Consider the following 15175-nt stretch of genomic DNA (forward strand, 5'->3'; position numbering starts at 1 on the left):
CTCTGAGGAAATGAGTTTTCAGATGAACTTTATGCTAATTAAAGGTTACTTCAACCTTTTTGTGCTCAAAATTTTCTCAAATATAGTACATAATATTTTTTGATTTCTTAAAGAGAGGATATTGAACATAATTACTACTAGTATTATTACTACTACTACTGCTCTTATTAAAAAAGTAAAAATGAAGAGAGCCCCAAATAAGAACAAAGAACATGGGTGTTGGTATCTGGCAGAGCTATAGGTTCAAATCACAACTCTGTCACATATAACTAGCTGTGTGCCTTTGTGTATATATTTCATCTCTTTAAACTGAATTTATTCACCTGTAAAAGGGGGGAAATCATAGAAAGAAATGCAGGATTATTGTGAAGATTGAGATAATGTATGTAACGGAATAGCACAGAGCCTAGAACATAGTAAAAGCTCAATAAATGTGAGCTTTTGGTGTTCTCTATTTTAACATGAAACAGTTCTTCATTGATAACTAGCTGTGTTAAGTGCATTCACATACTTATAATCATTAGGAACTTTCACCTGCATCTTGCTTTTTCTCTCTGCCATTACTCAGATTATGAGGAGACACTTCTTTTGTTATCAATTTACCAGTCTTTAATAGGTATTCCACCACCCTTTTATTTACAGCTTATATCTGCTTTGAATTGGGCAACCAGATTAACTGAATCTGTTGAGATTCTTTGAAATTAAGCCTTGGTGCTTTGGTTTTGGATGTCAGAGGCTTTTTAGCTTTCTTCAGGTTCTGAGTAAACTGTGACTGAAGCAAAGGGTCCCATCCCAGAAATGAATAAAATATGGTAAGGTGAATACATTATCCCCCTTACCCTAATGTCTTTCAAAAGAGGTCTTATGACATCGGGCATCAAACAGAATGAAAATAATAAGATTTTTTTTTTTTTCGGTACGCAGGCCTCTCACTGTTGTGGCCTCTCCCATTGCAGAGCACAGGCTCCAGACACTCCGCGGCATGTGGGATCTTCCCGGACTGGGGCACGAACCCGTGTCCCCTGCATCGGCAGGCGGACTCTCAACCACTGCGCTACCAGGGAAGCCCCGAAAATAATAAGATTAATGAATTATAAATTGAGACAGAGATAAAAAAAAGAATGAAATTTTGCCACTTGCAACAACACGGATGGACTTGGAGGGTATTACGCTAAGTGAAGTAAGTCAGACAGAGAAAGACCAACACTGTATGATATCACTTATATGTGAAATCTAAAAATACAACAAACTAGTGAATATAACAAAAAAGAAACAGACTCAGAGATTCAGAGAACAAACTAGTGGTTACCACTGGGGAGAGAGAAGGAGGGAGGGGCAAGAAAGGGGTAGGGGATTAAGAGGTACAAACTATTATGTATAAAATAAATAAACTACAAGGGTATATTGTACAAAACAGGGAATATAGCCAATATTTTACAGTAACTATAAATGGAGTAAAGCCTTTAAAAATTGTGCATCACCTGTGTTGCACACCTGTAACATATTATGCTGTACACCAACTATACCTCAATTTAAAAATAAATAAATAAATAGAGATGGAGAATCAGGGCCAGAGAAAGTAGGAGGAAGAAATGTACTAACCATTGGGACAATTGCAATTGTTGTGATTTCAACATGACATTGGCACAAGGCCTCCTGGCAGCAGGGCAAAAAGGAAATGTGTTCAATGATACAGTTCTTGTTCTCAGAAAAAAGGAAGCATTCTGATTTTGTGGGGAGGAAAAAGTTTCACGTGAGATCTTATACAGAAACACTCAGTTTTTGTCCATTTGCCTAACAGACAATGACCTTGGCAAGGAACTGGGGTTATAAAATATAATATACTGGTAACCTTTGACTTTTTAGTCTTTAGTTCTCATATTGCTTCTACCTTTGAAGCAATTAATCTGCATTTCACTGTTACATCTATTGCTATCACCCTAGTCTGTGCTCTTGACCTTCACTAATTAGAATACAATTAATATCCCAATCCATCTCCTTGCATCCAGTTGTCCTGTTTGCCAATTCAATTTATACATATATACATCTGGATGTTCCTAAATCAACATGTTCAACTCACAGGATTCAAAAACCTTCAGTTTCTCCGAGTGCCTTCTGGAGAAAGTGCAAACTTTTCAGATAGGTATTCAGATGTTTCATAATCTGATTATATCCCACATTTTATTTACTATGACTCCCCATTCCTAACCCTCCAACCCCACCATGCTTTCTCATCAGCGTTTGACTGTTTCATGCTGCTTCCTGCCTCTCCTCCTTTGCTCACGTGATTTCCCCTCCTGAAACCACTACCCTTTCTCTTTCCCACCTATCCAAATCTTAATTCTCCTCCGAGGTCTAGCTCAGTTCTCTCAGGCAGCCTTCCTAACAACTGGGTTCGTGTTTCTTTTTCCCTCACCAGACTACTGTCTGTACTAATGGATGTGTGTTCTGTGGACCTCTGGGGATTCCAGAGGGGGGGCCCATGAGGTCACAAACATTTTTATAATAATACCTAGATGTTATTCCTTTTTCTCATTGTGTTAACATCTGCAGTGATGGTACAGAAGCCACAGTAGGTAAAAACTTCCAGCATCTTAGCACAACTCAGTAGTGGCACCAAACTATATGAGTCATCATCGCATTGTTCACCACCATCTACTCACAGTAAAAAAGTCACTTCACTTAGGAATGTTCTTGATGAAGCTGTAACAATTACTAATTTATTAAATCTTGACCCTTGAGTACCTGGATTTTTAATATTCTGTGTGAAGAAATGGAAGTACCCATAAAGTACTTCTGCTGCACATCAAAGTATGATGGTGGTCTTTAGGAAAAGTGCCGTGCAATTCTTGAGTTGCCAATTTTTTTCACAGACACCACTTTTACTTGATAGACAACTGACACAAAATTCAGTTATATAAGTTTGAGTATTTGGCAGATATTTTCCCGAAAATGAACAAAGTGAAACTGTCGTTTCAAGGAAAACAACTAACAATATTTATTGCTAATGATAAAATTCGAGCTTTCAAGCAAGTATATATCAGAATTTAAGACAACTTGTGTTTGCCCCTGGGAACTTGAGAGCTTCCCAATATTCAGTGGCTTTTCTGATGAGATTGATGAAATGGAGATTGGAGGTGTGTTAACAAATGTATTTTTTTCATACTGTGTAATGAAATGGGTCAACATTTGTAAGAGCTACTTAACTCAATGAACCAATATTTTCCAACTGCCCTATGCATGGTGATAAAAATCATGCTTGGGTAAAGATTCAATCAAAATGCAAGACAGATTCCCTGCCCCCCACCACCCTATATTGCCCCTCCCTCCTTCCCTCTCCCCACTGGTAACCACTAGTCTGTTCTCTATATCTGTGAGTCTGCTTCTTTTTTGTTTTATTCACTAGTTTGTTGTATGTTTTAGATTCCACATATAAGTGATAGCATACAGTATTTGTCTTTTTTTGTCTGACTTATTTCACTTAGCGTAATGCCATCCATGTTGCTTCCACACCCTGGCAATTGTAAACAACGCTGCTATGAACACTGGGGTGCATGTATCTTTCCGAATTACTGTTTTTGTTTCTTTCGGATTTATACCCAGGAGTGGAATTGCTGGGTTACATGGAAGTTTGTTGAGGACCCTCCACACTGTTTTCCACAGTGGCTGCACCAAGTTATATTCCCACCAACAGTGCAGGAGGGTCCCTTTCTCCACATCCTAGCCAACATTTGTTATTTGTGGTTTTGTGTGTGTGTGTGTGGTATGCGGGCCTCTCACTGTTGTGGCCTCTCCCGTTGTGGAGCACAGGAAGTGCGTCCCGTCCGGATGCACAGGCTCAGCGGCCACGGCTCACGGGCCTAGTCGCTCTGTGGCATGTGGGATCTTCCTGGACTGGGGCACGAACCCGTGTCCCCTGCATCGGCAGGCGGACTCTCAACCACTGCGCCACCAGGGAAGCCCTATTTGTGTTCTTTATGATGACAGCCATTCTGACAAGTGTGAGATGATCTCTCATTGTGGTTTTGATTTGCATTTCCCTGATGATTAGCAATGTTGAGCATTTTTTCATGTGCCTGGGCAGCTATTTGTAAAAGAATGAACTTAGAACATTCTCTAACACCACATACAAAAATAAACTCAGAATGTATTAAAGACCTAGATGTAAGACTGGATACTATAAAACTCCTAGAGGAAAACACAGGCAGAACACTTTTTGACATAAATCGCAGCAATATCTTTTTGGATCCATCCGCTAAAGCAAAGGAAACAAAAGCAAAAATAAACAAATGGGGCCTAGTTAAACTTTAAAAAGCTTTTGCAAGGACAACCTACTGAATGGAGAAGGTCTTTGCAAATGACATGACCAGTAAGGGGTTATTATCCAACATATATAAACAGCTCATACAACTCAACATCTAAAAACAAACAATCCAATTAAAAAGTAGGCATAAGAACTGAATAGATATTTTTCCAAAGAGGAAATGCAGAAGACCAACAGCACGTAAAAGATGCAAGACAGGTTTTTAATACATAAAAGTTCACTGAAACAGTTTTGCATTCCACGTCACAAGCAATCTTTAAGAAACTACCAGTTGTTGAGTTTTAATGTGGTTTCAAAGAAGAATATCGACAATTACCTGAAAAGGCTTTAAAATACTCCCCTCTTTTCTACCTACCTATCTGTGTAAGGCTGTATCTATTTCATATACTTCAACCAAAACAACATATTGCAACTTTTAATTGAAGTTAAAAGAAGCAAATAGAAGAATCAGCTGTCTTCTCTTAAAGAGATCTGTAAAATACATAAAATAATGCCACCCTCTTACTAATGTTTTTGCTTTAGAAAAGTCACTTTTCATAAAATATTTATTTTAATGTATACTGAGTTTATTGTTGGTTATGTTTAAATGAATTAATAGTTTTTTCAGTTTTAAGTTATAATACTATCAATATCTAATATTGATAGGTATATCCACATAAAAATGCTCTTTGGAGTCAATACTTTATTAAGGATATAAAGTGTAAGAATATAAAAAGTTGGGCTTCCCAGGTGGCGCAGTGGTTGGGAGTCTGCCTGCCAATGCAGGGGACACGGGTTCCTGCCCCGGTCCGGGAAGATCCCACATGCCGCGGAGCAGCTGGGCCCGTGAGCCATGGCCGCTGAGCCTGCATGTCTGGAGCCTGTGCTCCGCAATGGGAGAGGCTACGGCGGTGAGAGGCCCATGTACCACAAAAAAAAAAAAAAGAATATAAAAAGTTTTAGAACTGTTGTTCTACAGCATTCATTTTAGCTCTTAATTTTGCATTATATAAATTGTAATAGTATAATGTCATCTAACTATTTTTGTGTATATATACTATAATTTTAATTGTATTATAATAATGAAGGAAAAAACTGTTTTTAACCTATAACACCTAGGGAAGTAAGACAACAGATACTTGCTGAACTGACGTGAGATAACATATTCAAGTCAAAGGGTTTAATAGAACCATTTTATTCAAGTTCTACAAAGGTTCAGTCTTGTCAGTTTCCAAAGGCTGTTCCACATGGTCTGGAAAATTTAAGACCACACTCCACCCCAGTGCGGTTGTCAGTTACTATATTCCATTAACATTTTGAATGGCTATGCTGTTCCATCAAAGTAAAGTATTTTCCCCTATCTCTGTACCTGTAGTTCCCACTTCCTAGAATCTCCCTCTCTCCCTTCTCCATGGCTCACACCATAAAGAGGCGTGACCTCCAGGGCTTCCCTGGTGGCACAGTGGTTGAGAGTCCGCCTGACGATGCAGGGGATGCAGGTTCATGCCCCGGTCTGGGAAGATCCCACATGCCGCGGAGCGGCTGGGCCCGTGAGCCATGGCCGCTGAGCCTGTGCGTCCGGAGCCTGTGCTCCGCAATGGGAGAGGCCACAACAGTGAGAGGCCCGCATACCGCAAAAAAAAAAAAAAAAAAAAAGAAAGAAAAAAGAGGCGTGACCTCTTTACGATCTCCTGACCTTCCCGGTAGCTTAGGTCCCCCCCTCACATTCTCTCAGAGCACCTTATACTCGTCTTTAAATGTCACCTCTTACAATTTTAACTGTCTAATTATTTATGTAATTATTTGATTAATGTCTATCTCACTAGACTATATGCCCCAAGGGATATTTCAATGAAATTTCTCAATTGTACCTACTTAACAGGGTTATAGAAATATTAGCTAGATAAATATTATTAAATAAATCAACTGAAATTAATTAACCCTTTATCCTATGACATTTAGTAATATGATAGCTAAAGCAACAGAGGGGAAATTCCATTACACATCATAGAAGAAACGAATTGGTGTGATTTCTGTTTTTAAAGGAACTGCTCAGAGAGTAGATCATGGGTGGCACAGTGGGAATGGGGAGATGGGAGAGTCCAGGGAATCAGCAGGTCGGAAATAAGGGATCGGGAGGATTCTCAGGTTTCCAGCTTGAGCAGCTGACAGGATGGAGATTATATTTACCAAAATTCAGAAAACTGGAAGGGAAATATGATTAGGAGGGGAAGACTAAGAATCTGTTAGATTTTCAAGTGTCGACACTAGGGGGCTGGGGTTGAGAGGAGAGATCTAAGGCTACAAGTATAAACTTGGGAGCTGTTAACACAGAGCTTGCAATTGAAGCTGAGGAAGTGAGTGTGAGAGGAGCTGGTGAGCAGAGAGAAGCTTAGGCGAGCTCTGAGGACATGTGACAGATAGGAGGGGCTTGGGTGTAAGAGGAAGGGACGGCAGGAAGGTAGACAGAAAAGTGGCTGGAAAGATGGTGAAGTGGCCAAGCACAGGGTAAACTTTGATCTCCTCCCTCACATCTGTCTTTCTCTCTCCCTTCCCACTTTCCCAGCCTCCACCCACCCTGCAGCAAGACTACCAGAGTAGGTTACTAACTAGACAGCTTGCGTTGTTTCTCCTTCGGATGCCTCCTGGACCCTCCTGCCAGAGTGATCTCTCTCTGGCGGCACTGTCCAATATAGTAGCTACTAGCAGCATGGGGCTATTTAATTTACATGAATTAAAATGAAACAGAATTACAAATGCAGTTCTTCTGTCTCACTAGCCACATTTCAAGTGCCTCCACAACCAGGTGTAGCTAAGTGGACAGCAAAGACACAGAACAAACGAAAACATGGTCAGAGAAAGTGCCGCCGCTACAGATTTGCTTTGTCTTTTCAGTTCAAGGGTCCAAACCCTTAGTTGGAGACTGCTACATTCCACCCTAAACTGTTTTTTAAACTTCATCTCCTCCCACTCCCCTAGATCAACTCTGTGCTCGATATAAACTGGGCACACCTCACTCTTTTCCACTTTCATTTACTGGCGTAGGTCATGCTATCAGGATACCTTCCTGTAGTGTATCCACCGGGATGGTTAGGTTTATGCATCGGCTTGCCTGGGCTTTAATTCCCAGTTATGCAATGAAACACGAATCTAAGAGTTGCTATGAACGTATTCTGTAGGTGTGGTTAACATCTGCAATCAGATGACTTTAAATAAAAGAAATGATCTGAGTGGGACTCATCCAATCAGTTGACTGGCCTTAAGAGAAAAACTAAGGCTTCTCTGAGAAAAAGAAATTCCCCCTCTGGACTGCAGGGTCAACCACTGCCCGAGAGTTTCCAGCCTGCCCTTCCGGCCACGGTGCCCCACAGATTAGAATCTACATTTGTGGAAGCAGGTTCCTTGAGATAAATCTATTTAATAAATATTTCTCTGCATGTGTGTATTAATATAGATATATATGTGTGTACATATGTGTACACACCTGTATAGATATATTTATACACATACATATATACACATGTGTACACATGTGTGTTTATGTGCGTGATCCTACAGGTTCTGTTTTCTGGTAAAACCTCGACTGGTACAGATTTCAGTACTTAATGAAATGTACCCTTCAAGGTTGCAATATATACCACCTTCTTCAAAAATACAAACCTGATTTTTCAAAGACAATGATTTTTGACCTGGCTGCACATTTGAGTCACCTCTGTAAACTTTTATAAACATATTCAGGTTCTTTATATAAACATATGCAAAAGCCAGATTAGTACATGAAGGTGGAGCTTGGGCCTTCATGTTTTAAAAGAGTTTCTCTGGTAATTCTAATGCACAGCCGGGTTGAGAACTACAGTCCAAACTGAACCCCTCTGGCATCTCTGCTGTAAGTGCCCCTGGAAATCATCACACACAGCACACTGTCTTACATTCTTTCAACCAACCAACCAGCATCAGTTGCATGACTAACATCTGTCAGATAACAATACAATGTGCAGGGGACAGAGGCATCAGTAATACCCACTCTTGGTCTTGAGGGTAAACACTGAGATATGCTGCTTGGTATTATTCCTTGAAGCACACTGATAAATGAATATTATGTGATGGAATAAACAAAAATTTTACTGTAAAAATTGAGTGAAGCTGATAGTGGTTTATTCAAAACAGTGCATAAATAGCTCTTATTTCTAGTTCAATTGGAAATTCTATCAGCAAGGGTTAGTAAGTGCTTTACATATTTATTAACAGACCGTACCATTGATATTTTGTAATAATGCCGGGTATGATTAATTCTCAACCCATTGATAATTTGGTAGGTACCTAAGTGCCTGTAACTACTTTCTCAGGAGCCTAAGTCACAAATGCTCCTGTGCGCTCTTCTAAGGAGAGCAGAACTAATTCCTGATGCAAACGCAGTCTGATTTCATGTGCAAGGGAACAAGAAGGGTTTGGCTGGGCTGCACAATGTGGGGTCGTGGCCATTTCATGGCTAGCTAGCCCTGTGCCTGCAATGTGCTTTGCCAACTATAAGCCAATCCATAAATGTTAGGTAAGAATTCTCACTGTATTATTATTCTATGAACACGCTTTTCAGATAGCTAAAATGCTTTTCAATCTCTGTGTAGTCACTGAATAACACTCCTGTGAGGAAATCTACTGCTGATTTTTCTGCTTTTTATTCATGAGAAGACTGAGGTCTTAAAAGGAAAATCGACTTTTTTCCCAAGGGACTGAGAGCAGAGTCGAGTAGGGACAGAGGGCTCTGACCCCCTGGAACTCTATCCAAGCTCAGCTTCCTGCGGGAACTTCTAGAACTTTCCCTCACAAAGAAGAATTTTTTTTTTTTTTTTAGAGTAAAAACGCTTTTCAAAGTCACAGAAGTGCCTCCTCTCGTTCGCCTCTCTTCTTCCTCTTTCACAAGACAGTTTACTTTTTAAAAACACTTAAGGCTAATGAAAGTGCATGAAAGGGTGGTGATACCATTAGCATCACTAAATGATCTGTCAAAATTTTCATTATGTGTTTTCATTCTAAGGGATTTGGACTCTGCAGTCAAATTTTGCTCCAGCTAGAAGTATGGCCCTGACTGGATATATTCTAATTCATACTAACATGGCAAAGATCCGTATTATTGGTTTGCCCATTATAATTAATGAAAATGCTCTTTGGTAGTTATTACGATCTGTCAGATCATATTAATCTACATTTCGAAAAGGGACTTGGAAGAAGGAACCATAAATGCACTTTCTCTTTGAAGGAGCCATTAGGGTTTTCAGGGTAAAAGCATATTTATAATTTTTTGTTTTTGTTTTTGTTTTAACCAGAGACAGACTTAATACATTTGAAACTTATAGTAAAAATGCACTTTTTATTATTATTGTTGAAATAAGGAAAACTACAGTTAACTATTGGGACTTCAGGAATAAAAGAATTTTAAATCATTTTTCCAAAGCCCCTAAGCCTTCCAAATTAATGAAGAGTTGGGAGGAAGAGCTGCAGTTGAAATCTCACTGGGCTCCCCCTTTTCAATTTTCTAGGAATACTGTGAATTCATATTGTGTAAACATTTCCACCAAGTTCTGTGTTTCTCTTTAAATTTTTATTTCAACTTTTTATTAATGCTGCTTTTAGGTCATGGCATGGTCAGGTCATTTACCAGCAGACTCTCAGCTTTAACTCAATTCTTTTGCTTCTGTGGGCTTTTTTGGCCATAACTGTGATATGCTTCTAGATGACTTATAATCAAATGAGTTCCACAGTAAATACTGATATCACATCTTTGCTCAGAATGCCCTCAGAATGCCCAGGGCTCCCTGCTTTCCTCATGAATGTTTTTGTCAAATTAACTTTGACATTCCCCAGATAACAGATAGCTCGCTGAATTTCAAATGGGATGCATTGTGGGGCAGGAATTCACAAAGCATTTTACAGTCAAGGGTTTCTGAAAATAGGGGAATAAAACCAGGTAGAGAGTCGGCCGCGGGCTCCGCCCGTCGCGCGGGGGGAGGCACTCTCGGACGGCCCACGGAGGTGCAGCTGACCTACACGTCCTCCTTGCCGACACTATGCTCCAGTTCCTGCTTGGATTTACTCTTGGCAACGTGGTGGGAATGTATCTGGCTCAGAACTATGACATACCAAACCTGACTAAAAAACTTGAAGAAATGAAAAAGGACGTGGATGCCAAGAAGAAACCCCCTAGTTCATGAGGCCGACTCCAGCACTGCCTCCTGGATAAACTGATTCTGCTGTTCTTGAGGGCCTCCTTTACCATCTGAACCAAAAGCTTTTGTTTTCATCTCCAGCCTCGGCAGTTTTCTTCTTTGCTAGACCCTGCATTGCCTTACAGCACAAATGGGGCCACAAGTTAAGAACAGCCCTTACTTTTCCAACATCCTCACTTCTTCCCTTCCTCCTTCCAGCCACTTGGGAGGTCCTGAGAATGGAATTATGGTGCTAGATTAGTAAACATGACCTTTAATTAGTAAAAAAAATAAAAATAAAAAAAAAAAAACAGGTAGAATGAACACTGCTACGGAGGAAAGGGTTTTAATCAATTACATAATTTGGCTGCTGCTGCTAACAGGTTGAATGAGGGAAATATAAAATAAAATGAAAGCAACTCAACTTCATCTGTGAGCCACGTATACCTGACTGAAGTAGTACGTTCCCAGAAACATCCTCTCTTTCCCTCCTTCCTCGCTTTCCATCAACTACTATGACTGAACTACATTCGGTCCTGCTGCACATGAAACATGCATGCTCTTCCTTTCCTCCCCCACTGGCTTGTTCAACCATTCATCATCTCCTGCCTAGACTGTTATCCAGTACGTCTGTATGTGAAGTACTCCAAGGAACTAAGGTAGTTTAATTATGAGAACGTCTTTCCACTGAAATGAAATCTGTCTGCCTACATATACCTCATATCCATGGGTCTTAATACCATATTTTGCACCTTCATCCACCTATTACCATTGTCGAATATTTAAAGTTGTTGTCATGTTCTTGCCTGTGTCAGGATCCACCACCATGCTCATCTTTCTCCTCTCAGTATGCTTCCCCTTAAAATGGAGCACCCAGACTGGCAGGTGGCTTTACCAATATTCAACAGGAGAAGCCCAGTACTGTCTTGGTTCTGAACACATAGGTACGAATGCAACCCAGATTTGCATAAACTTTCAGACACTGTTATTACATGCTCGGTTCATACTGAGTTGAATTAACCAAATACCTAACCTCTTCATGTGATCAGTCATTAGCCTCAGCTCTTACGATCTTTCCTTAGGCGGATGATCTTTATGAATTAGGAGCAAGAGCTGACTTTAATTCATATTGATTTTTGTCTCCTCTAGAAATTCATTTCCATCCATTATTCCAGAGTCTTGGTAAGATCAGTTACCCAGATAAGCACACTCTCACTAGGCACACATTTCTTCATTCTGTACTTAAATGCGATTTTTTTCCACACATCTTGCTAAACTCAAAACATAAAATATCTGTGGCTTTCTCCTGTTCTACAAGCCTAATCATGCCCATTAAAAAAAAAAAAAAAGGTAACGTGCTCTCAGTTTGACATGACTTATTTTTACTGAACTTATATTGGTTCCTGATGACGTTTTCTTTTTTTTTTAACATTCACAGTCCATCTGCTTTTTAAAAAAATATATCAGCTGTAATATCCCTGGAGATTAATGCTCCAGCTTCAGTGTCTCCATTTATCAGAATTCAGTCTATGCCCAGCTTCCACTCTAACACCACCCCTTTTGAAAACTGTCACATTTGTCCCTCCCGCTACTCTTCTGGCACCTGTCCTGGTCCCCACATCACCTCAAGATGACCAACTGTGGTCCCATGAGCAAATTTATAAGCTCTTTTAATACCCTACTGGATACACAATTGTTCTAGTCAGGAAATTTAATTCCTTTGGAATAATTTTATTCCTTTCCAAAACTGTCTCGTGCAGCATGGACCTCTATAGCCCCCTTACCAGGACTTGAACCATTTCAATCTAAAGATCACCTTCATTAGCAGAAAAGACAAAAGTTGTAATATAGAAGCTGATAAGCCTTTTTCTTCTCTGTCATCTTGTACCATTAAATTGTTTTCCTCAGGTTTGGGACCCATTACTGCTTCTTTAAGGCCTAGCATAACTCAGAATCAGTCCTTTTCTCTTTCACTTATGACGCTAAGCATTTGTTCACAAGCCTCAACTCACTCACCTACTCTGTACTTCAGTTTTATTCACACTTTTTTAGTAATAATGGAAAAAAATAAGATTGGAGTGTTCCAAAGGATTAGTGCTAATGCACAGAATGATAATTTGTTAGCACTCTGCGTTCAACTGGCTTTAGCTAGTCTGGCCTGTCTGGGCCTAGAAGCCTACTCACCATTTATGACTGTTTCTCTGGGAAAACACATCCTACATTCCAAAAAAGTGACTCGGAAAGAAATTTCTGAGATCTTTGCGTCTTGGACTGCCTATTTTCGCTCCTACCCTCGAATCCTAACAAATCCACAAATGTAGCTTCTGAATCAGCCACATAAAACAGATGAGTAGGTCCCCCTTCCCCATATTCAGGCAAAAGCACCATCACCTTTTTCTCTTGAATGCACAAAAAGCTTTCAACGCTGAAATGCCCTGTGAATTCTTACCACAAAAAAATGGGCCACTTTAGCAATGCTAACTATCCAGTTTATCTTTGATATCATTTCTCTTTTTGAGCCTCCTTTTGCTAAATTAATGTTCTTTTGTTTGGTTCCCCCCACCACCTTTTAAAAAAATTTTTATTGGAGCACCGTTGATGTACAATGTTGTGTTAGTTTCAGGTGTACAGCAAAGCGAATCAGCTATACATAATTTTTCAGTTTCTTTTCTCATATAGATTATTACAGAATAGTGAGCAGAGTTCCCTGTGCTATATAGTAGGTCCTTATTAGTTATCTATTTTATGTATAATAGTGTGCATATGTTAATCCCAATCTCCTAATTTGTCAGTCTCCCCCATCCCTTTCCCTTTGGTAACCATAAATTTGTTTTCAAAATCTGTGAGTCTGTGTCTGTTTTGTAAATAAGTTCATTTGTATCACTTTTATTAGATTCCACACATAAGTGATATCATACGATATTTGTTTTCTCTGACTGACTTACTTCACTTAGTATGATAATCTCTAGGTCCATCCATGTTGCTGCAAATAGCATTATTTCATTCTTTTTTTATAGCTGAATAATAGTCCACTGTATATATGTACCACATCTTCTTTATTCATTCTCCTGTCAATGGACATTTAGGTTGCTTCCATGACCTGGCTATTGTAAATAGTGCTGCAGTGAACACTGGGTTGCATGTATCTTTTCAAATTATGGTTTTCTCCGGATATATGCCCAGGAGTGGGATTGCGGGATCATATGGTAGTTCTATGTTTAGTTTTTTAAGGAACCTCCACACTGTTCTCCATAATGGTTGTATCAATTTACATTCCCACCGACAGCGTAAGGAGGGTTCCCTTTTCTCCACACCCTCTCCAGCATTTACTGTTTGTAGACTTTCTGACGATGGCCATTCTGACCCGTGTGAGGTGTTACCACACTGCAGTTTTGATTTGCATTTCTCTAATAATTAGTGATGCTGAACATCTTTTCATGTGCTTTTTGGCCATCTTTATGTCTTCTTTGGAGAAATGTTTCCTTTTTTAGTTGTGTTTCTTTTCCGTTTTAGTTTAGTGAAGTTAGTGCCATAAAGTTACAAGGCAAAGCCACCCTATTTCTCTGTTTATAGAAGGCACAAGAGTGTAAGTCCAAGTATAGAAATACTTGAACGGAAAAGTCCTGCTTTATCCCCAGTCTTCTGGATCCTGAAGATCGTTGGAGTTTGAGGCAGACTTTGGGACTTAAGTTGGGTTTCTTGGGATTCGCAAGGAAGACCTTGGACTGGCCATAAAACAAACCTTATTCTCTCTCAATAGCCCCAGCACCAATTCAGTTGCCTCAGGGACGTTTAGAGCAGAAATAACCAAAATGAAGTCTGGATTTGTGTGGCGGGGCGGGGGAACAAACATGAAAATGGATCCTTGAGCCTACTTTGAAAGAAAACTTGACCAACCACTTTGAATCAAAACATGAAAACAAAAATCTGCAGACCCATAGGCAGTGGGCTCTGATTTTTCTCTCAGACCATTTCCATGTCAGGGAAAAGAAGTAAGATTGACGTTCTCCTGGTTCTATGTGCCACTTCCAGAGTATTACTCTCCAATGTTCTTGGAGGAAAAAAGACAGTTCCATGTAGGTCCATGCAAGTAGAATATACCCTTAGAGTTTCGCAGAGCCTAGCATCTCTTATTTCCCAGCTGCTGCTCCTGGTTCATTGAAAATCCAGCCCTGGCTCACATTTCCCTCTCTGTTCCAAGTCCTCCATCAGACAAGAAGCACATCTGCATCCACAGACATGACCAGTGCACCTTGGTCCCTCAGTAAATTGACCCCTTATCTCCAACGGTCTCCCTTTCATGCATTAACTGCCATGGTCCCGTCCTGGACCTTGTTATCACTTGAAAATCTTCCATTTCAAAGTCACTTACTCAAGAATCCCTCTTTCTGAGAACACCAGCATCTTCTCATTTTACAGTGCCCTCAGAGGCCCCATGACTTTTTCTAATCAATCTGCAGATGATCTTTTTCTTCCCTCCCCTCCTTTTTTAAGGTTACACTTCCCAGTTCAGCCTTTCAGTAACACTCTCGCCAGAACTCTTTCCATCATGGCCATCGAGCAAAGCCATGCCTCTGGCTGCAGCCTGCTATGCCCTTTCTCGGTGTCTGAGTGATGCCGGAGAAAGCCACAGCAGGGCAGCTTGGTATCATTGCAAATTCAGGCTCCT

The 15175-nt window shown here is 40.1% G+C and overlaps 2 protein-coding genes across 3 annotated transcripts in view; one reads left to right on the forward strand and one right to left on the reverse strand.

Moving 5' to 3' along the window:
• The window catches only part of ANO6 (anoctamin 6), a 216351-nt gene that overhangs the window by 103280 nt on the left and 97896 nt on the right, over positions 1-15175 (reverse strand). The gene's annotated exons all lie outside the window — the stretch shown is intronic.
• LOC132499128 (short transmembrane mitochondrial protein 1-like) lies at positions 10289-10785 on the forward strand. The gene has a single exon (XM_060113490.1). The coding sequence runs from the start codon at positions 10369-10371 to the stop codon at positions 10510-10512; it is 144 nt and encodes a 47-aa protein (XP_059969473.1). The 5' UTR covers positions 10289-10368; the 3' UTR covers positions 10513-10785.

Source organism: Mesoplodon densirostris, chromosome 11 (genome assembly GCF_025265405.1).
Source record: "Mesoplodon densirostris isolate mMesDen1 chromosome 11, mMesDen1 primary haplotype, whole genome shotgun sequence".
NCBI lineage: Eukaryota > Metazoa > Chordata > Mammalia > Artiodactyla > Ziphiidae > Mesoplodon > Mesoplodon densirostris.

Excerpts from the sequence above, each read along its gene's own strand:
- LOC132499128 (XM_060113490.1), top strand. The coding sequence starts at position 10,369 with ATGCTCCAGTTCCTGCTTGGATTTACTCTTGGCAACGTGGTGGGAATG.